Source organism: Tauraco erythrolophus, chromosome 1 (genome assembly GCF_009769465.1).
Source record: "Tauraco erythrolophus isolate bTauEry1 chromosome 1, bTauEry1.pri, whole genome shotgun sequence".
Taxonomy (NCBI): Eukaryota; Metazoa; Chordata; class Aves; order Musophagiformes; family Musophagidae; genus Tauraco; species Tauraco erythrolophus.
Window position 1 is genome coordinate 76,521,326 of NC_141465.1, and position 23,892 is coordinate 76,545,217.

Sequence of the window (23,892 nt, forward strand, 5' to 3'; positions counted from 1 at the left end):
CCTTCATACTCTGAATGTTCTTCAGCATAACATCTCCGATTCTTTGGTAATCTCCTTTAACGTGAGCATTAGAGCGGCCTTCCCTGTCAGCAACAGAAACATCACACACTTCAGTCATGCAATAAAACGGCATAATCACTTATAAGCACAGAAAGGAACTCAAAAGCTCATTTCTTTTAAATTCCTGACCCCCGTACTCCTTCACTCAGGAGTCTGTGAGGAATCTTCCAGGTACGGCACACCCTTCACCCAGCTTGGTTTGCACTCCTAACAACAGAGAGCAGGCACTTAGCAGAAGGATTAGACCTTTAAAGAAAATTGCTAGCATTTTTAAACACACCAGAGAAGGCTGGAAATGGCCTGAGAAAAAGGAAGACATCAAAATCCCATGGCAATATGTAAGCTTAGAGCAGAAGGACAATTCTGTTCAGAAACAAGAACTGCACCCCAGCACAGGACCCACAGGTGTTCCTCCTCTGAAAAGCTTTCTGCTTGTGCAAGGGACAGTGGGACAGAAAAAAAAAATCCATCCAGTGTCTGGGTTTGACTCATAAGTGTAACATATTGGCAGGGAACTTACTTTCAATGTGTCACTATTAAAAATGCAAACTGCTCCCTCCCACCCAGCCAGCTGCGCTTGGGTGGGTGCTCCATTTGGGAGAAATCCAGCTCCTGATGAAAAAGATACTCCTGCTTCTAAACCCATGTGCGAGACAGACAGGGATACCACACTCTGACTGAATCCAAGCATATCTTTTAGAAAATGCAGCAGGAAAAATCATGACTATAAGAACCTAACTGTTACAGATCTGTTCCAACAAAGTTAGGTTTTCAAAAGCAAATCACTAGGGGGGGTGTGAGGAGAAGCAGTGTCCCCTTCTCCTTTCCAACTTGTAATACTGAATCCAAGTTTCCCGCAGCGTGGTGTTTTATGTGCTGCCCTCAATTTTTAAAATTCAGTTCAACTCCCACATCTGAATATTGGGAGACAGATCCAATCCTGGTGTAAGCAACTGCAATTCAGCCAAAGAAATGCACTACCTTGGAAGAGGACAGAAATATAACCAAGCTCTAAATGAAGCCAAGGATAACAGGACCTTTGTTTTGTGTTACCGGTAAATGGATATATTGTTCTTCACTCACTTGCAGTAGTTCATACTCCCAAGAAAACCCTGTGTGCAGTGAAGGAATAAGTGGACAACCAGGTGGTAAATCTCTGCATTCTTTAGTACCAGCAATTCAGCCAGAGAGGTCCCACACTCACCAAATCACAGAGGATGCAGCTGTTCTTAGGAATATACTTTGACTAGTAAGACGCATGGAATCTTATTTTTTTTTTTTAAATCCATATTATTACATGAATAGATGCATATTCAGACATATATTTTGTTTTGTAAAGCTAAACATGGTTATGCTCATGCTTGATAATCTCTCTGCTGCTTTTCTGACTGGGAAATGTGGAGGGCACAGCTTATAAATACTACACAGTAATATCTCCTATTTTATCCTTCAAGAAAGAGACTCAGCAGATAAACAGGGATTGCTCCATGTTCATTTGAACAATATCCAGTTTCACAGGCTGTCTTTAATTATTTCCTGTTAAGTCTCCCAGGCGCCCACATGCCTATTTAAGCAAGAAAAATACATTTCTTGACAAGATTTTTAATGTTTTTTTTGAACCCAAAGGTTACACTGGAGTAGGAAGCTGGGTTGTGTCAATGGTAACTTTAATTAGCATCGCTCATTTTGCAAAAGCACTTCATTATGTAAACACTGGCATAGTCAAAACATGCCCAAGAAATGGTCTGTATTGCCAGGAGCAGCAGAGGTATGTATGGACGTTACAAGACTACAGTCTCTACGTTACCTAAGCATAAAAATCCAACTTCTCTCTCCAGAAAGCCTCTGCCTGTCAAGTCATCTCTCCTCTATGCTGTTCCCTGTCTTTCCCTTCCCCCACGTCCTATCCATCCAGCAGCTCTCCTCACTGAGATTTCCTCCGAGAAGTTGCAAATAAAACTTTCCAGACACTAAAGCTCTGCTCAGAGTGGTGCATATGAAAGTGCCCCCGACTGAAAACCACAACCATTTGAAGCTCAAGGCAGTAGCACCGCACTGGCAGGAAGCAGGGGAAAGTCACCCTCCACCAGTGCAGCCAGCATGCAGCATCCCATCCCAAATGGTTCACGTTGCGCTGCTGCACACAATCCCAGAAACGTCAAAGCCAGATGAATTTGTGCTGCTTCCAGTAATGACGTGGTATTTGATAAATATCTCTAGAAGAATTCTTGCTTTATTTGTTATTCTCTAACTCTCTGGCATTGCCTGGATCCTTTTTTATGTCTCTACATTTGAGTTAATCTAACAAACTTCAGACATTTGGTACCTTTCTGATTTACTGCCAAGATAAATATTCAGCACATCATTACACACTGCTTTTTCTAAATAGAAATTGCTTTTCTGATCTTAGAGCTACATAAAGGTCAGCTGGAATACTTACTGAAAATTTCTTACCTACTAGCTAGCTACTTGAAAGCTGACCTCAAGCCTACCAAAGTCATAGTGAGTGCTTCCACTGGCTTTGTGAACTTCAGCTAATATTTACTGCAGTTGTTTGTTGAACAGTCAGGTCCTTATTTCCTAGAAGTTGACCCCGTGGCCTCTCTTCAGCATAGCCACCACTGACTGCTTGCACAGCATCTCATCACATCAGTCACTTGAAAGCATCAGGAACATTCCCCTCCATTGGCTTTGGCCACAAACTTTTTTTTTTTTCTTAAACAGTTTGAGGTCTTTCAAATCTTACTCTGCATCTTGGCAGAGTGACAAAGAGTGAGAGAAGGGGATTACCCAAAAGCGACAGCCTCTCTCCAGCTGGTGGCTGAACAGTGAAGAGCTGAAGCGTACCAGAGCCCTCAGCCCAGGCCAACAGAGACAACCTGCGCTGCCTGCAGATGTGTACTGCTGGAAGAAATAAAACCCCCCAAAAATCCTGAAACGTGATGGCTGGGTATTGCTCCTTGTTCCAGCCATTCTCCCTTCTTTGCTTATTTATTTCCACGCAAATGCTGCATCTTGCAACAGAGACATTTTCCCAGTGGGGATGGTGCCTATGCATGTAGGCTGTGACGTGGAGCAGAGACGCAGGGAAAGCTGAAGCCAGGCATGGGGGAACACAATGGCTTTACATCTGCCTCCTAAACCTCATCCTCCACTCCACCCCAGCTCTCTCCTGGGACTCCACAGTAACTCCTGCACTACACTGCCCTCTTCCCCACCCCCTCAACATCCAAATCCAAGTAAATAATAAGAAAAGAAACCCCAAGAAAAGAGCATCCAAATATACAGAATATTAAAATAAAAACCAAACATCCAACCCATCAGATGGTGTCTTACTGCTTCAACAGTCCAAAGCACAGCAGCAGAGAGGAGAGCTCTCCCTGCGGTGTATGTTTTGAATAACAACACTCAGCTTGCCGGGGGGGGGAGAAGCTGCTCATTTGTTGTGCATCGATGGCTAAATTGTTCTTCTTACTCCTTGTTTTCACGGGTCACTGTTTGAACATGGTATCTATCTGCCAGTGACAAGGGACAGAGCTCAAGGACTAGGTCCTTACAGATTTTCATCAGGAGCTGATTTATGACCCCCAGCTCCACAGAAGATGTAGGAGCTGACTTCCTATACACACAATGTGCTCTCGCTCCACTGACATTGTGTGGGGAGGTCTAAAGCCACTGAAAATCATGCTGAATAGTGGTGCTATTATTCTATAATAAGCTTGTTTCCCATTGTTCTTCAAACAGTTCCTTTGTTTTTACAGTAATGCAAGTGCACAACTGCAAGCAAAGACGAGACTGACTTTTATACCTGATAAGAAACTCAGACACTACCTTATGTATTACTAAAAATGGCCACCAGCTCGACTTAGGGGACTATGCAAGCAGCTAAGTTAGATTTTTGAATTACATGAACTTCTTAGTCTACATCATTGAAAAACGAATGAAAAGAAATCTGAAGTCAGCCCATACAATCCTCAATCATCCAGGAATGGCAGTAGAAAGAATAGAAATTTGATGGGGATGGCAGGAGTGCAAAGAAGGTGAGAAAGACACCTCAACAGAGATTTTTTTTTCATGCAGGTGAATAAAAAGCTTTGATTGCAGCCCTTCAATTGCAGAAAAAAAAAATTAAATTGCAGCAAATTATATTTACAGTGTATGACCTTCTGTTACACGCTCAGGATAAGCGTCTCCCTCCTGGATACTATAGCTAGTCTTTGAGCACTTAGACACTTTAGACTTTTTAAGAGTATTATTAACTAAAGTTATACTATTAAAGAAATACTTTAAACGTTCCCCATTATGACTGTCTTTTAAATAAGAGGAACATTTTGTAACTCAAAAAGAAGAGTCAATAAAAGCAAAACACCCTCTTCGTTGCTCACACCCTGCTATTACACAGTGCCTCTTATTGCCCTGCCCATTTCAGATGATGCTGCAGCCGTCCTTTCAGCAGTAAGTGGTGCATGAAACTCTGCTCAGAGCCTAAGGTATGTACTGCTGAAGCCACCAGAACTTCCCAGAGTCCCACCAAGCCTTCGGGGAGCCTGCACACATTGAAAGACTTTGGGCTGGCTATCCCTGTTGTGGGAGAAATCCATTCTACAGCAAGCATGCACCAGTAATGCTTTTAAGGGTATGAGATCAGAGCAAGTGACTGCATCACCTGGAAACATACTGAAAACACAGCGACATTTCATACCTTGTCATGGTACCTCCACGGATGCGATCCTGCTTGCATCTCGCCTGGGAGAGCTGAGATGCATGTAATGTGGCTCTGGGTATGACTAACAGATCCTGGACAAGCTATTTCTCTTCCACCATTTCAAATTCATTTGAGTGTAGCATGGCTCTAATCCCTAGAAGTACTCAAAAGTGACTTCAGCAATGCAAACTGTCCTCTCAGAAGTGAGCGCAATGCAGTGGCACCAAGCCCTGATCAATGTCTTTGTCTCAGGAATCCACACTGTGACTCTGAGGTTTATACTACAATACATCATTTCTGTACACAGGACCAAGACACTTTCAAAACTGTGCTCATCCCTCTTCACTAGGCACGCAGAACCAGCTGAATAGTCAGCACTCCTGCATTTGAGAAGGTAACAAGGATTGCTGCCTTGTTTATGTACACTGTTTGTTAGGCTGTTCTTCCTGACCACAAGCACTACTTCCCAAACGAAAAATGGTTAATAAATCAACATTTAGCTCATCTTCCTACACCTCCCTGAGAGCTTTTTATTACAGGTTTTCAAACTGGTTTCCATGAATCCTGACAGAGCCTTCTCCTTTCATATGCAAAGATCTAAGAGGGTTTTTTTTTTTTTGCAAACTACCAGCCGCACGTTTCTCAGCCACATCTGGTAGTACTGAATAGCAGCTTTCCTCAGAAATGCCTGCGAACTGGGCGTCAGATTACTGGCTTCCCTGGGAGAAGACAAGTCTGATGGCATTTCCGGAAAGTACATAGCCGTAGCCCTCTTTTCTTCCTAGCGCATGGATAAGGCCCAAAATGCGGATTCACATGACCTGATAGGGCTTCCTATGGTAGAAATGGCTACCCTGGCTTCCCTGGCATTGGTCTCTGCAGTGCTTAGCAGTTGAACAAGGGAGGAAATTTATGGTTCTCCATTTGCCACCTTCTGTCAGAATTTACAGAAACCAGTCTGGAAACTTGTAATACAAACATGTAAAGGGGTGTGGGAAGATGAGCTCAACTTTTTTGGCTGGAAAATGGTGTTTGTGGCCCAAATGAAGAGCATATTAAACAGCTTAGAGAAATGAAGGAGCAAAATCTGACTGACTTCTCAGATTCAACTGGTCAGATGTTAATGGAGCGTGTCATGCTCTGCCTGCACTACCCACACCTCTTCCTCCTTGCCATAAAAATCTCTCAGGCCCTGGGAAAAAAGAGCCAGCTTTCAGTCACTGAGATAGGCCTCCCATATGTCGTCCCAGCAGAAAGGCTTGGGAACTCCTGGCCTTGCACTCAAAGCCTTGCTGAGGAGCAACCTGAATGAGTCCTGCTAGCCAGAACCAGGATCTAGGTGCCTGACTGCCAGATGCACTTCTCCTAGCCCTTGCTAACAGGACAGCACTGCTGCCTCGCCCATCTCAGGCAGCTTCTTGCTGTTTTTCCCCTCCTCCTCCCCTGCTGCAGGAGAGGGCAGAGCCCCATGCCTGCCTGCCTGCCTCCACTAAAGGTCACCCTTCCTCTCCTCAAACCACAGGGCCTCTAGTGGAGTATTTCCACTTGGTCCCAGGAACATGGTCAGTCTCAAACATAGGGCTCAAGCACAGTCAGGGCAAACGATAGGATTCACGAGCTGCTTCACTGACCCAGCAACAGCACAGGCAGAGCAGAAACATCAACCAGAGCATGGTATGACTGATCTTAGGATGCTGTGCAACAAAACCACCAGGAACATGTTCAGTTTCACGGCCAGAAAGAACCTCTGGCTGTGAAGAATTCAGCAACTTCTGATATTCTGCAGTTGGCTATTGGTGTCAGCATCGATTCACGTCTTGTTAAAAACTTTCTCACTGTGCACTAGACACTGAGATCGGCTGCTCTTAGGAAATGCAATGCTAAAGAGAATAATGGGTGAATTGCGTAAAGAAACAAATCAGAACTGCCAGAATCTATAACTGGGTCAAAAGGATACTAGCCCTTAAAATGTTCAGCAGCAAACAGTCTGCCTCTGATGGCAGATTCAAACAGTTCAGAAGCCTTCAAGCAAGCCAGAAATGCTTTTAATAATGTGCACAATCTGAGCTTCTTTGAGCCAAATGCTAAGTCTATAGATGTTTTAACAAATTAAAAGCACAGAGCCATCTAACAATTGTTATGCGTGATCCTCCCCTAGCCTTGCTCTCCTCACAGCTCTTTCGCAAAGCATCAGCTTCAACGTGATCCAAGTCCTCAGAGACCAGGGAATGGCTTCCCGTAAGAGCTTCCAAGACGCAGCACAAAGGTTTGAAACAATCCTTAGACAAACACACTGATGTCTAGGCAGAGGGAGCAGGCACTTTAAGTTGATAAAACCCAGCACCCTACTCACAAGGGGAACCCAGATGACTGGCTGCGGGAGGCTCTTCCTCTCCGACAAGCTCCCACAACACACCTGGGTATCTCGGGGCTTCCAGTAGCTTGATGAAGTCCACAACCCTTTCATTCACAGGTCCTTTTTTCGTAAGATATGCCACCCTCTGATGAATGCAGAATATGCTCATGTCTCCGGACAAGTGTCCCACCTCCCTCCCCCTCTCCCTCCACATGGAAATTGGAAAGAGCTGGCACAGAGAAGCCAGAATTAAATGAGTTGGCTGGAACCCTGCCCGCACCTGCCTGCGGCATTGCCACCGGCTCAGCCAGGCCCTCAGGAGCTACGTGGCTGATGCAGTGGCTCTGTGCTGCGTCAGTGAACAGAACCCTGCTGGCTGCAAACCGCCCGGAGCCAAAGACATAGGTACCATCGTGACAATATGGACACTGAGCTAGGTGACCTTGACCCCACTGATGAAGAAATTCCCTACCGCATTGCCACCAGCTCTTCCTTCTACAGGCTGAGGGGCTCTTTATTTTTGTCACTCGTTGTTTAATTAAACAGTAGTCTCTATAGGATAGTTTATTGCTCGCAGCTTATCTCGGCATCTGTGGCATCATATAAAACCAGCAATACCTCCAAAATAACACCTGCCAGCACATCCACCTCCCTTCCTAAGGTACGTATTCAAATCTTCCACAACGTTAAAAACGAACACCACCTACAACAGTGGTATTACGTTAGGTAAACCCACGCTGTTGGTTGCAAACTGGATGCAGACCAGGGGCAGGAACATGACTGCACTTCTGTCAAATGAATGAGAGCAGCCAACAGAGAATTCCCGGTGGCTTTATGCTAACTGTGGAAGGACATGCAAGAGCTGAGCTGACAAAGTCAAAATGAGGTGCCCAGCTGGGACACAGTTACCTCCGCAGAGTATTTTCCAACAAATCTGGATTGCAAAGTAACTTTGTAGCAGATCAGCACTTTATATCACAGAGTAACTGCAGTTTAAATATGATATTAGGAGGCTTAAACTAAGGTTTACCACTCTCTGAAACCATAGCCTTAGGACACATGGAAAAGCTGGAAAATAAAAAGCTTACTCATCTCTAAAAGAAGCAAACTGAAAAGGAGAAAGAAAATAAAACCATGGAAAGTCTAAAAGCCTAAATATTCTTTTAATATATCTCACCCTACTTAATACAATGCCACCTTTCCACAGCAGGCTGTTATTGCAGCATCATCCAATTTTTTAAAAACATCACACCTAAAGAGGAGGTTGGCATCCATCTGTATTGCCGCCAGTAACCAGAAGGATATAGGGGGAATCTCTGTTTCAACATGTGCTCCAGGAATCAGCACCCAGCAAGCTCACTAGATTACACTGGTGTGATAGAGAGCATAACTTGGCCATTTACTAACTATAAATTTTCCTTTTCTCACCATTCACCCTTAACCCCAACCAGTTGGGGATTAATCTCAACTACTGTTAATCCTACACCATGGTTGGAGAAACAATCACTATTTTGTGACATTTGAAAGAGTCTTCTTGCAGCACATGTTCCTTACTGGAAAGTAGTAAGGACACCAGCAAAAATCCTGGCTGGATTAAAGCAGCACCGGCTCAATGAAAAAAGGGAGATACAGGCAGTTACTGTGCAGCATATTGCCTTAGGAGTAACCTTATGTCAACCATCAGCCACAGAGTCCTGGATAAGGATGTCAGCTCTAAGAGGCAGTATCACATTCCTCTCTCCCCAGAAAATACCTGCTAATTCTGGAACTGTGCAGGGTGGGTTTGGAGAGCACTAGTCTGCAATGTGTTGTGCCCTCATTCCATGACCGTGCTTATCACATCACAAGAGCTAAACTCACACACTCTAAGACTGTGTTTTGTTTTTGTTTTGATTAATTAAAGAGGCATTCAACTGATTAGCACTCATCATGTCTGCCTGATCTGCTTTCACATGATTTTCCACTGTCACTTTTCTAACCAAGAAAGAAAAGCTGGGCTCCCAGCTCAGAAGATAAACTACGAAAAAATGCCTACACAGAGCAAGACAATCTAGTCCAGACAAGTCTAATCACAGCAAGGAGAAAGCTTCTGTGTGCTGCCTCTGCTCAGATATCAGTGGTCAAATGAACTGAGTTGAGAGTCCTGCCAGGGAAGAACTGTGAAACAGCTATGAAGTGAGTAAAACTGCCATGTTTTACTGTCAGTATTATGCTAAGGATAGATAATTTTTAAGCCCAGTGTCCTCTCCTAACACTCTGTCAATTTGTAGAGTGCACTGTAGACACTGAGAGTGTCAAAGCTGCTGTGCTGCAGAATAGAAAGCTGGTCTTTGAAATCCCCTCCATCCTACACCTATTTGACAGAAAAAGGACATGGTCCTTCACCACTCCCTCTTTATTACTGATAAGACTTGCTTGCAACATGATTTTTGGAAGAGCCACCATATAGAAACACTGACATTTCGCAAGAGAAAGCTTCATCCAGAATTATGATCTTATTTGCATATGACTGTACCCGAGATATCTGAACAACAGTTTGTTGAGTAAACACACACAAACCCAGTCTCTTAATAACCAACATCTGTGACTTTCACAAATGAATCACTGCAATAGATCACAAAGAGTTAGCAAAAAGGGAATGTAAAAACGCTAAGCTACATGAAATAAGACGGCTAAATAATGAACAACAATCTTACCACAGAGCAAGTCTCTGCTCAATTTCCTTGAGAAAACCAGTGTGAAATTTGTGCAAAGGTTCGAAGTTGGAGAAAATGAGAGTTTTCAGTGTTTCAGTCATGCAATCCTCTTTACCCACAGCACTCTGAAACCACTAAAAAGAAAAAAGAAGCAAAACTATCAGGGGGGTGGAATGCAGGAGGTATGATCATTTGCTTTATTTATACACCTAACCCAAATACACCTGACACAGTAAGGATCTTATTTAGCTGGCACTAGGAATACAGCTCAGGCTACCCCTGACACTCCTACATGTTGAGCTGGTGCTCTTTCAGTTGTCTGGCCCTGCCTAGTTAAAAAAGAACCTCCCTTCCCCCTTGCCGTCACTGATCAAATCCTGAAAATTCTTCTCGAGCCCAAACTCGTTGGTCAGTACAAACTGAATTTGCAAATGCCGTAGGTGCAAGAGAAAGAGCATCGCAACACTCGCAACACTTGCAAGTGTTCCAGTAAAAACAAAAAATGCGCTCTGCGCTTCCTTTTGAGGAGTTCTGTCTGAAATCCCTTTGACAGGAGTTGGTACAGTAAGCACTCAGGCCCATGTTGTGGGCTGTGCGTGGACAGAGAACATTACGCACTCTGCAAAGTGAACAAGTAGAAGGACAGTACTTTGCACTTCCAAGACAAGCTGCTAGTAGCAGAAGATAGGAGTGTCGGTGCCAAACACTGTTAGAACTGCAATAGGCTTCTGCTCAGTTTTGCTCTGTATTCTTTTTATTTCACTCTAATAGACAAAGGGGTGATGTAAAGCCATAGGACTCGGGGGCTTACCAAGGTGGCACAGACCATTATCTTCAACATGATAACACTACTTCCTCCTCGGTGCCCTGGGGGGGTTCCAGTTATCTATGGCTGACTTCCAGCAGTGGCCTAGAAGGCTGTTGGGACCCTAGAAGGCTGTTACAGCAGTCTTGATTGACACTTCATCTGCTGGAGCTGACCCAGACCTGGGATAAAGAGATTCATCTCTCAAGCTTCCCCCTCCCCCCTTTCTCTCTGCACTGAGCAGAGCTAATGTTGAAGAACTACACACCTACCAAGCCTTGGAATTCATGCATGACACTCGTTCTTTCTACCTTTTCCAATGACGCTGGCTACTTGTTCACTCCCAGGGGCCTCCTGCGCCAGACATCTGTGGGGCACAACTGATGGGCCTGATTATCAGCTTAGAGCCTCTTGGTGACACAGCAAATTCAAATTTCCCTACCACAAGAATAAAGGCTAGGGTGGGATATGCAGTTTGGCTCTGAAGAGATAAAACTTTCTGTTTCTACAGCCACTGGGTGAAATAGAAGATGAAAAGCTGTTGAGACTGCAGCAATGACCATGGTCCCACAGAACCTGGTCTCTTCCCTCATTGACCTGGCTTCTCCAGAAAGCCAGGGTAAGCAGGCAGTTGTGCCACAGCACCTTGCTGCCTGTAACAACCATGCTGCTCCAGCCTACATTGGCTACGTCCAAGCTGGCATCAATCAACTGCGTCTGCCATGTGGGCTCCTGGATCAGACGAGAAGCTGGGGAGAAGGTGTCTCGTTCCCAGCTGGTATCAACAGGCTCTTCTCTGCAGCATGTCCTCCTTACCACAACACTCAGTGCAGGAGGTGGCAATGCACCTCACAGAGTTTCTTGCACTGGGTGATTAAAGAGCTGGGAGGTCTGGAGTGGCAGCCCTGCTGAAATACCATGACAGGTTTTGGATCCAGTGCCCTTTCACAGATGATTGTTATTTAAGGCCAAATCTTGCACACATTACTCCTGGAAGATAAACAAGGCTGTCGGTGTGTGTGCAAAGAAGGCACATACTTGCCTTGGTAATTTTAACAATCACACTCTGATCAGATGCTGTAAATTAATGACTTGTTTAACAGACAGTTTCACTTTCTGAAAAATCAGAATCATTCAAATAGGTACTCCACAATATTTCATGTTAAATGGAGGGCATTTAATCCAGGAGAAAACATTTATATGTCCCCTTAGGGACCTAGTTGAGTTTTAAGACAAGTCATTGAAAACCCACAGGCATTTTTAGTAATTACAACCACAAAGTCTGAGAGCAAGAAAAAATAACTGAACTGTGTCCCAAGTTCCTCAACCTGATACAGTTTTGTAGTGCATGTTACTAACCACAGTACAAATCTCTACTTTCTGCTTTCTGTGTTACTTCCTCCCTAGAGCTGTACTCCTGTGCACTGCAGAGAATACCTACAGTGCAGAATATAAAAGTAGCATGGAACAGCAAAGATGTTAAATGAAGCAGATGAAATACTACTGCTGACTAGAGCTTCACATGTTTCATGAGTAATGCTCAAGTAAACATACCGATGTGATGACTTCAAGGTCCTTCAGGTATGTTCGTTCTGTGGTCGCTACTTCTTTAGCAATGAAGTAAGCTTTCTCAGTTGGGAATCTCTGCAAATTGCAAACACATTAGGTTTTCATCTGCTTTTATGGAGTTGCTTTCTGTAGGAAAAAACTGCAGACAACAATCACCAAGAGAGTTACAAACTAGTGCGACCCTTGCTTGTGGTTACTGTGACTCATGCTTGAACGTTCCTAAGCCCTGAAGCCCTGCAAACAATCCTTCCTTGCAAACACAAGAGAACAAGCACTCTCTATGGGTTCTTGAGAGACTTTTTTTCTGCCAAGATGATTGCTATAGCTTTGGGGTGCTGATGTTCCTTTCAACTCGTTCCACACATCTAGAGCAGAACAGATTTTGAGGTTGACAAAGATATTCTTTGCAGGCTAGATAACCATTTAAATCAAATTTGACAAATGTCAAAATTGAAAAAATGACAAAAATTAGTGTCTGATTATTATAAGTTTCATTGTCAGGGTAAGAACTCACAGTAAAAATACTCTCAAAAAACCTCAAATCCATAAGATCTTCCCAGTGCAGCTGGGCAACCTAGCAGTTGGAGAGGGGAGGGATTTTAGGGTACACTACAAATTTAAAATTTCAGGAAAAAAACCACAAATTCTCCTGTGTTATCCAAGAGGCAAAAGTGGTTTTGACCTCTTAATTCTGAAGAGCCAAAGGATCCCAACTGATCTTGCTCTGTGTTGTTCAGGAAAAAAAAGGAAGAGCAAAACATCGATAGATCTTATGCTTCTGCATTTCCTCCCTGAAGATCAAAGAGGATGCACTAGAAAGGGATACAAGGGGAGACTGCATGGACATTTCCTGGTCAGTATACAACCCCATAGGAACCATGACAAGCTATAGCAGTTGCTGGCTGCTATAACTTGGACCGACACAGAGAATCACGAGTCTATTAAGTGATTCTTGGCTTTTCTTCTCAAATTTCTCTCACAGATCTTGCTAACTATGCAGTGTGAAAAGAGACCTTCCTTACACATGTTCCCACTTCCCAGCAAAGCCATCTGAGTTCATACCTTCTTTCTCCTGAGGCGCTCCAAGCTCAGGAGAAAAAGCAGGCAACAGAAGGACAAGAGCAACCCCTTCTCACCCTGCAGCACAGGAGGGACGAGCCAGCAGACACCCAGAAAATCCTGGCTCAGAGAGAATCACTTCTGCCTTCAAAAAGCAGTTTTGGATGTGATGCTCCCTTATGGCTTTGCTGCAACGATGGGGCTGAGCCAAACATTCCCAGCTGAATGCTGCAGGCTGTGGCTCAAAGACAGTGTTTTCTACTCCCGCAACTAAATGCTCCCAGTGGTGCTCCCAGCAGAGATAGACTGGAGAGCCTGGGTTGGACAATCCTGCACAGACTCAATGTTGTTCCTCTTCCTTTTGTCACCCGGAAATTTTCCCTCTAATAATACATTGGAGTTGACTGTTTTGTTACAACAAACTATCAAACTCCACTCCTTTATAGGAGACTGTCAAAACAAGCTCTTAAGGTTGCAACCAGCAGCACTGACCCAGAATTATCCCACACTAACCTTAGGGACAGAGCTACCCATCTTGTCTCTGCTGCTTAAAGAGGAGCTGGGTCCCCTAACTCCTGCACCTCTGTTTAGGAGGATGAATTCAAGGCACTGAGCCCCTCAACTGCTGAGCAGCAGTTCTATGGTTCTGTCCTGACCCACTCCAAGCTGTGTTTAGCCTCAGGAGCACAGGGATGCTCTTGGACACACCATGACTGAGGACAGCAGATATCCAGTGACTCAGCTCAAGTTATCTGTGTGGATCTATGATGAGGAAGTTGCAGGAGGTCTAGATATTAGTCACTTTGAAAAACAGCAGCAGCTGCAACACAACACAGAGAAGAAAGCCAAGGCCAACTCTCTCTGCCTTACCTTTCTTTTGACCTCTTCCTCGTCATCAGTCCTGATGCATGATGGGTCATTCAGCAAAGGGCTGATCAAGGGAGATGACTGCTTGGCATCAGGGCTCAAGTTTGGAGATAAAGACATATTTGCCACTGATGGTCCTCCTTGGGAATTGATGGAAAGCTCTGAAAGGTGAGGGCTGCCAGTCAGAGAACCTGCTAAAAAAAACGGTAAAAGAGAAATCAGTCAAGATAGGCTCTCTCTATAAAGTACCAAAAAGAGTTGCAACCTTAAGTTGCAGCGTGTGAAATTACACTACAAGACACAGTCATGAGGGTCCTCAAACTAGTCCAAATGGACTTGAAGTCAGAGGAACTGCATCCACCTGTGTTAACCAAGTGGGTGGAGTGTTCTTTTAGCTGATAAAACTGGCTGAAATAAGTGTCTCTGTAGGGAAGGGATCAAGGTATCCATGAATTTACTGCTAAACGTCAAATTAATGTCAAATTTTTCACCATTGTAATCCACTCTATGAAAGAGGATAAATACAACAATAAGGGAGTCACCCTAGGAGCGCCATTCTTTCTAGCAAAGAACTTCAAAGACTGAAATCAGTACTTCATAGGGAGCTACAGGAAAAATTTATCTATTGCAAGTCTAGAGAAATAGAAACGATGACTTTCTACAGCAGTGTTGCTGCTAAGACCAGTCAGATCTAACATGAAGGGAGAAAACTACTAGTTCCCCAATTTCTACATACAACACAAGTATGTATATTATACCTTGTAGGTCTTTCCATGCTCCTCTGATTGTTTGGGATGGAAATGCTAGCATTACATTTACATAAGAAAAGCAATACTTTTAACGGACAAAGCATGACAACTTCAGATTATCACAGATATAAAGTCTCATTTAATTTTGGATTAAAAATATTAAAGAATTAGACAATTAATTACACTTCCATGGATTCATATACACTGCATTAAATATCACTCAAATTAGCATTTTGTCTTCTGGGAGGCAGCCAGCCTACTGACTGCACAAAGGACAGAGTTTGCCAAAAATGCCCAGTGTTCTCCCAGTTACCCTCTCTTCCAAACCTCTGAAAATCTAAACCTGTTTTAGAAGACGGATCTGTCATGTGGAAGAACATTTACAGTCTGTACTGTTTTGGCATCATACATTAAATCCAAACAAAAAAATGTGACAAGCTCTTGATTACCACAGCTAATAGGCTATCTAGGATTAAATGTAAAACACATACATTGCCATATATAATTAAAGTCAAATACATTTTACTATCATCTGTTTATGTCCTCCCTAGATTATGATAGGTAAGTGTTCCTGTTGCTACAACACAGCTGAGATACTCCAGTAAACAGAGGCACCAATAAATATAATTAGGCCAGTAGTAAAACCTATTTATTTTCTGGAAGCACTCAAGATTTATTGCTAGAATATGAATGTTTTCCAGTTCCAACTCAGTTCATATTTATATGTCATCCCTTTGAAAAGAGAAGGAAAAAAACAATACAGTTATCAGTTTACGTAATCATGACAGTTATGTAGCCTATTATAAATCAGTCAAAGCAGTATTTGTCTGAAATAAAGGTCTGTATTATTACAGCTAGCAAGAAAGGATTTACCAACAGTTTCACACTAAATCAATGTTCAGTGAAATTTGAGAAAATGCCACAGCTTGTTACACAAATGTCAATTTTATTGACACTAGCACACAACTGTATACAGTGTTTTCAAAAGAAATGGAATTCATCATTGAGAAATAGTGAAACAGATTAATAGCAAGGTTGTAAGGTTAGAAGTACTTAACTCTACATTACAAAAGACATAAGAAAAGTGGAAACAAAGAAATTCTGGCACTATGCCTGTCATACGACAGCGAATAAATGATTTGCACCTCTGTGAGAAGTTCACAGGCATTATAGTCTAGAAGTTAAATAGCACCTATCTGTGATAGATAGATAGAGATATCTCGACATATCTACCTACCTATTTATAATCCTAGATTTAACTTCTGATGTACTGGAATTTTCACCAGTACAACTGAAGTATTTCAAACTACAAAATATCAAATGGACAATGAATTAAAAAGATGTCCTAATCTACACTTGGAAGACACGACTTAGGAAAAGCATTACAGAAAGTATCACAAAAAAATGTGCCTGGTGGCTCACAGCATTGCATGTACACCCCATTGATTAAAGACTTGCACATCAATACATCACTGACATTCTCAAAGTTATTTTGCAGCAAGTTGAAATGTCACATCCTCCTTTTTGGTATCAATGTGGACATGAGCAGTGACCAGATCCAACCACCACCACCTACAAGCAAGAGCTCAGTTAGACCCCATCCGTCCATATGCTGAACAAGTGAAAATTAAAGGTAGGTATAAGAAAGCAGCTATATTACAAAAGGGCCTCGAAGCACTGTTATGCTAACACATTCTGGGGCCTAATTACAACCAACATGGCCATAAAGATCACACATTGGATGTTGTTCTGGTAAAGGTGGGAAACAAACTCGCTCTGCTGTGAGAAAGTCAGTAAGTCATGAAGAAACGAAAACGGAAAGTCTTCTCTCCCCCATCGCCAATCAATCAGGACATGTGTCATGCTGATGGGTCATGGCAATGCTGCAACCTTCTGTTTTTCAGGAAGATGAGGAACAAATAGCCTGCATTAACCAAATAGTCTTTTCTCAGCATTTCATCTGACCTTCTGCCACAGAAGAGTATACTCACACAGGCTCTACTCACCAACTACATACTGCAGGCTGTAAACAGAAGCAGAAGAGAGACGACCAATCTTATTTACAAAGTACTGAAATTCCTCACATTTTACCCTAAAGGATTCATTGATTGACAGGCAATTATTAGCATGCCAGTTGCCAGATATCAAGTAGTACTGCACAGCACATCAGAGGCCTAAAAGGTTTCTGCCTGGTAACATGGAATTGTCTTTGCTTGTACTTCAAGTGATTTTTATTTAGATTCAGACTTGGGTGATCTTTCAAATATAATGAAGCCAACTACATACACACAAATCAACAGACAAGTACAAAAGGATGTTTACCTATGGATTGCCTGAGCACATACTAAAATGATATCCTCGGTGGAGTAGGCAGGAATTAAGCATGCGCTTCAATTCTTTTCTGAGTTTAGTGTTTTAAGAAGAGAAACGAACACTGGTTGATGACAGTGGCAAATACTGAGAATGCACTTTACCACAGTACGCCAGATTAGCCCATCAGCGCCAAAATACCTGGAGTGGGTCTTAGTGCCACTGAGCTACTTTACTCTCTAGACAGAGGAAAGGTGCTGCAGTAAGGAAGGTGACAGAAAAAGTAAACCTTGATTGAAACTTAACTTGAAAAAAAAATCTGTGAAACAACAATAGTGTTTTACATGGCCACAGGACATGAAACTATGGGTTATTCTCCCAGCTTTACACGTCTCATATCATTTCTCATCAACATACACATGCCACATGCTGAGTAAAATGAAGCCAGCAGTTAAAAGCAAATACTGAACAGCTACACCTCCATGAAAACACGTATCACAGTTGCCTGCTGCAATGGCATGGTGGGAATGCACCGGAGCAGTGGCAAGCCATGGGTGCCCAGTTGGAGAGGGGGAGGCTGTGCTCTGCGCTTGGCTGGCTGGCTGTGACCCATCCCACCAGCAGGATCTGCTTTACTCTAGGCTCTTGCCATGCACAGATGTTAACCTATAGGGATTGTTGCTGAGGTTGGTGCCTATGGAGACTTGAGTTGGCTGAGATACGCTGCTTTAAAACATGTCCAGTACCAGGGAAAAAACAGTTCAAATCAGTCGATGAAGAAAGTCCCTCCCAGAGGCCAATTCAAATCACAGGTGAACTGAACTGCCTGCTGCCTCTGTTGGCTACATAGACAGTATAACATGACCTGAAATCCCTAGTTAGAGACTTTAACCTAACATGGGAGGGCTCCCCTCTTTGTCAGGAAGATAAACGGAACTCAATGTAGCCTGAAGATACTCCTCTACACCTTTTCTCCTGGAACTGCTGAGTAACAAACTCAAGACATTTAGTGTTCTGCATCTGCTTCAAAAGAAACAGTTCCCATCCCTGTACACTGTGTTTTAACAGTAAGGAAGGGTACAGTAGTGATAAGATGCTCCTGGGCATGTTCCTCCTCTGTGGAGTACCAAGTAGTGAAAATGACTCAATTATGGAAACTGAGAGGAAACATCAACCACTACTGAAGGTGACCGAAATTCTGCTGGAAAATTTCATGTACAGCTACAGTGCTCACTCTAATTCAGTTGTTAAGGGTTATATTGTTCTCAAGGTTTATAGATTTATTATTAGAAATTAAAATGTCTTAAGAGCCAGAAAAGTGCCTTTTTCAATACTTGGAACATTGCAGGGCTTATTCTCTCTGCAGTCAGAGGAAGCTTGTGACATTCACATCCCGGTTACTCTGCTTTAAGGACAGATGAATGTTTTCTAAACTCCAGGCTGATAGATGAAACCCAAGCTGTTGCCCCTTTGTCCTTTGCATTACTGAGCGTATCACTTATGAAGGCTCTTTAATACGAGAGTATATGACAGAGCTGCTGTGACCACACAGTTAAGTCTAGCTTAATTTTCCATAGCCATAGTGGTTGCATATCTCTAACTGCCACTTAAAAGTTTTGTTCAGAGAAAAACACACAATACAAAATGACATGGGGGACAGATAGCACCAGATGAAGTGGCAGGAGTTTTCATATGCACTTCACTGATGACTGAAGTACCTTAAATTGGAGAAGAGTTTAATAAGGGTTTTCATCCCTTCTCTCCCCGGCTGTGAACCAGGCCTAGTCACGCTGCTGAGCTAAAAGAGATAGAGGATGGAGATTCTGCTCTGCTCTCCCTTAATGCAAGAACAAACCCCCACTGACTCCCATGAAAGCTCGCAGGGGACCAGTTCACCAGGCTGCACTCCTCTTCCTCCTTAAACAAAACAAGCTGGAGTGCTGGATACAGTTTGTTAGAATTAAAGATGCTGAAAAGTAGTTATACATCAACCATAACTATGTACAAACATCTCTGAATGCAGTACTAAAGAATTTGTGGAGGAACAGGAAGAAAAAACAACTCCAGAAGAGATCCGATGTCACACATAACCAATAACTGCCTGGCTTGAAGAGGAACATGACAGGTTGATGAGGGAGGTTCACTTTGACTTCAAGGCTTCAAAACGCGAGCCCATAGCAGGAGTGGCAGTAAGTGGCAGGGATGTGGGAGAATGGTGCACCTTCTCAATGAACCAATTTCCTCATATTTAGGACAAAGCATCAGCCAGCAAATGGACAGAACAATTAAACCAGTGACAGTTTTACAGCAAAATACCAGTTAGAATGAGTAAAAGCCTTCAGTACAGGTAAAACTAAAAATAATAATAAAAAAAATTAATTCCATGCATACACAGTTAAATGGCTTGACATGCTTATAGTCTCATCAAGCTTAGTGTTGGTTTAGTAGCCAGCAACCTCTCCAGTTGGTAAAGGTCCATGCTTTATTGGTATACTGCAGTATTAGACAGCGGTGAGTGTGAAATCAGACAGTAACTGCTGCTGGCCTACATCAGGGTATATTCATATCTTAAGAACAAAGAGTGAACATTACAGTCTGGGAAGAATACAAGGTCAGTGGGCATCAGTCCTTTGTCGAGCCTTGATCTTTCCAGACAGAAATAGAGCAACGTATAGAAGGATTCCCTGCTGTACCCGGTATTTGGGTGGGTCTGCTTTTGTTTGTTTGCCTTTAAACCAACACGAGACAGTGCCACAATGGAACTGAAAATGTTCAGCCCCCATGTAAGCTTATGCCACAGATACTGTCCATTTCAACAAGACATCTCCCCGAGACTGCAGTGATCCTGTTTACGAGCTACGGCAGGCGGACTTGATCATCGTTAGGTGCAGCCTTCATTAGGAAATGAAGGGCAAACCGATCTTGCTCAATGGGGCCCAAATGCCCTGGAAAACAGACCATCTTCCCCACTCCCTCTACTCTTCTGCTCTTCAACATGGTGTGGTTTCTCAACTTGAGACTCACGGGGGTTTTCTCCAATTCTGCATTGAGTGCTCTATGAGACAGGATCACTGTAATACGAGGAATTAGCTACTCCCAATACAAATAGGTATTTCTGCAGTAAAAGGACATAGAGACAGTGCTCCAAACAATGCAAGGAACAGAAGATACACCATGCTTTGAGGATAGACAGAACATTGAAAAGGCTTTTTCTCCCAGAGAGGTACATGCTGACAAAACAGTGCATACAATGAAACAAAAAATGTTTTTCTTTAAACGGTATTAAACAAATGACAAAAATGAGAATGAAGTCCCCAGCATTTTCAATTTTAAAAATTAATTTTGACTACTGAGATTTACTAAAAAAAAAATCTATGCATGTGCACACACAGAAATCAGCAAAGGGCTGGATAGGTGAAACACTGCCAAGCTTATGCACTTTTGTTAGTGGGTCCAGATGAGTTTTTAGGAAAGGGGGAAAAATAAGGATTCAGCTAACCGAAGATTTTTAAGTGCTTCATGGAAAAGTAACAGGCTCTAACATTCACTGAACTAAAGAGAGACCTACCTCTGATCTTGCTGTAAAACATCAAAGGCAAAAACCTGTTTTCTTCTCAAAACAGGATTTGCAGCATTTTAAAGAAAGCATCTAATCTAATTTTAACAAGCTTGAAAGCTCTTGAATTGGAAAGCATTGATTCTCCTTCAACCTTCCATGTTCAGTCAGTGATAGCTGTATCATTACTGGCTTTAGAGTTAATTTCTACCAGTAGGAACTGTGGATTTTTATGGTTCTCAGAGGCCAAAACCTTACAAAAAAATAATCAATAAAAATTACACCTTAAAATGCGCAAACTAAGCATCTATCATCATGTCATGCAAATTTACGATTCTAAGGTCTTTACCCCCTATCCTGTAATAACCCTACCATTATTTACACTCATACTTGTGAAAAACATGCCTGTGAATACACAACTCAGCCAGGCACACAGGCTTTCCAGATCTCGTAACATCTAAAAGAAAGCGCTCACTGCTTTTAACAACAAACAACATAAACCAACCTTAATCTACATGTTCTTTATAGACCACAGAATTAGAATAGAAGACAAAATACTCTAAAGAACTGCTACATGTCACCCAAACTAGGCTCTTTATTCATATGATGCCTTTGATTCTTAAGTAGAAGTTCTGTATTTTAAAACATCAATGGCACCACACAGCCAAACCGTAAGGAGGAATGCAGAAGATGCCTTTGTTCAGGATCCACATGTTGCACAAGAATTATTTCCCTATAAGTAAGTAGATAAGATTTGTGCCCTTGTCTAGGCATATTTCAGCAATTATAGAAATGACCGAAATAGAAGAGGAAAGATTTTGTTAATTTTTGTATTAAGTAATTGTACATAATTTGTATTATGTATTATTATAATTGTAGGTTTAAATGTCCTTCCTTTCCAGAACCTGACAGCAGGGGCAAAAATTTTTCCTAACATAGCTTGACTGAAACCAGAGCCTGCTGCTACCCACATTTGAGAAAAGCTACACATCAGTCTAATCTTTGAGACCTCCTGATGTTAACACTGTGCATCAGCCACTTACAATCAGAAAGCTCCAAATCACCAGCAAGTAGGAGACACCAACAACCAGCTGGGTTTCTGACAAACAGACTGTTTTCCTACCACTTGTGTCTGACAGCAGCTAACAAAAGAAAGGTGTATATATTAAAAATTGTTCCAGAAGATTCAATTTCCCTCGTATATTTAGGATCTCTCTTACTTGGTATGGAGAAGAGGATTGATCCCCTAAATGAAAAGGAAAGAGATGCACTCAAATGTACAGAAGCTGCCTTGAGAAACCACACCATTCAAAGAGAGAAGCATTATTGGAAGACTAAAAGGGACTTTGGCTTCCTTCACTTCATATATGCCTGAACGCAGAACCCCTTTCCTTCACATTCGCTGCCCTTTCCAGTCGGTAACAACCAAGCTACTGAATGAGGTGGATCTCCAGTGGTCCACATCCTTGTGCACAAAGGTAAGTGACACCCAACTCCCTCACACGTGTTTGGAAGTCAGGAAAAACGTGGATTGTTTATTTGCTTTTCATCATTAGAAGTTAAATTGCAGCAATTAAAATTTCATTCTAAAGTCACCTCTGACAGCAGTCTAACGCCTCATTATGACAAATGAGGCTAGTTAAACAAACATGGTATTTGACACAATTTATAGGTCAGACATCCTTTCTTCCGTTGAAGAACTGTTCCAGAAATAGTCACAATTCATGCTAATTGCACATAAATCACACTGATGAGATCTGAATCACTGATTTTCAGTATTCAAAATAAGGTCTGCTTCATCAATTCAACTGATCAACACCATCCTTGCTCTCCGAGTATCCTATGAAACTAGTGGGGTTTAAATGCTCAGGAAAGGAGTGGAAAGCATGCTACGCTAAAGGGAACTGTAAATAAATAAGGCTAGACACTTTTAGAGTGCTTAAGATATTTCCTATTCTTCCCTTTTCCTTTGTCTTCCCAACCCTAGAGGCCCCGATGTGTGCGTGTTTATCGTGGCACAGTGAAGAAAGAGAGGAGCTATAAACAGGTTTTAGATCTGCCTAACTCGCTTTCCATTTGACTTTCTCTGGTCACCACCAAGTAATTGCATGTACAGATAGACCAGAGAGGAGCTTCTGGCATGAATGCTACTGCTTCAGAATGAATACAGCTGCTTCAACTAATAAAAGCTGCTCCACAAACATCTGTGCAAACAGAAACCAGCCCTACAAATATTCAAGGGGGAAAAACCAGGTCTTAAAGCAGTCTGGTCTAATAATACTAGCCCCATTTAGTGAACTAATTCACAAACCATTATTTTTTACCCTTTGCTGAATTCTAAGGATTACGTTCAGTATTGCTGATGCTGCTCTGTAGAGAAAATTCTGTCTAATCTTGCATGCCCTTTAATCTTCAAGTAAACTAGTAGATTTAATTTTTCAAATTATTAACATGCAACTCTCACTATGCTCATCCATCTACTTTATAACTCAGCTTCATATAGCTCACATAAGGTACATGCAAATACAGCAAACTTAAAAATTTTCAGTTACACGTTGACATTTTTCAGCTACAGAAACTTCTAGTTTTTCTTTGATATAATTTGCATTTAGCGTGCACTACAATGGGAGGGTACATGTCAGGCAGGCCTGTGAGCTATGGGTGATTCAAGATAACTGCAGCACTAGGTGCAAATCATCCTCTGAGAACACCCCTCTGTCATTCATGAGGAGTATGTTTGCTAGGAGATATGGACGTAAACCGAAAACAGTGCAGTCTAGGCCATTCAGATACAAATTATTCAAAACTCCATACCTGCAATATCCTACATAGGTCCTGGCTCTTACATCAACTTGCCACTATTCGACTTTCCTTCATCTAGCTAAATTTATTCCCAAATTTTATATCCCTGGTCACTGAGGAAAACTAGATTCTAGGAAAGGCTGATACGAAAAAAAAACCCAACCTCCAGAAGAAGGTTCCAACAGGACACAGTAAGTTTGAGCTGCTGCTGAGCTGGACAAAACTTAAAATTGTCTGATATGACTATTCTCATTCACTGTAGCAGATGACTGAACGTGGTCAAGTACTTAGAATGGTAAAGGAAGAATCAGGGTGCCTTTTATCCATAGACTAACTACATCTGCACGTTATTTTGGGA

At 42.4% G+C, this 23,892-nt stretch overlaps 1 protein-coding gene across 3 annotated transcripts in view; it reads right to left on the reverse strand.

Annotated features, from left to right (window-relative positions):
- Window positions 1-23,892, reverse strand: part of FARP1 (FERM, ARH/RhoGEF and pleckstrin domain protein 1) — a 183,250-nt gene that overhangs the window by 18,788 nt on the left and 140,570 nt on the right. For 2 of the 3 annotated variants that reach the window (XM_086611160.1, XM_086611142.1), the window contains 4 exons: window positions 14,121-14,311; window positions 12,177-12,266; window positions 9,818-9,951; window positions 2-83 (listed from right to left, as the gene is read on the reverse strand). In XM_086611160.1, the coding sequence (XP_086467286.1) occupies window positions 2-83; window positions 9,818-9,951; window positions 12,177-12,266; window positions 14,121-14,311 (497 nt within the window). The remainder of the gene's footprint in view (window position 1; window positions 84-9,817; window positions 9,952-12,176; window positions 12,267-14,120; window positions 14,312-23,892) is intronic. The other variant, XM_086611151.1, reaches the window with a different exon arrangement.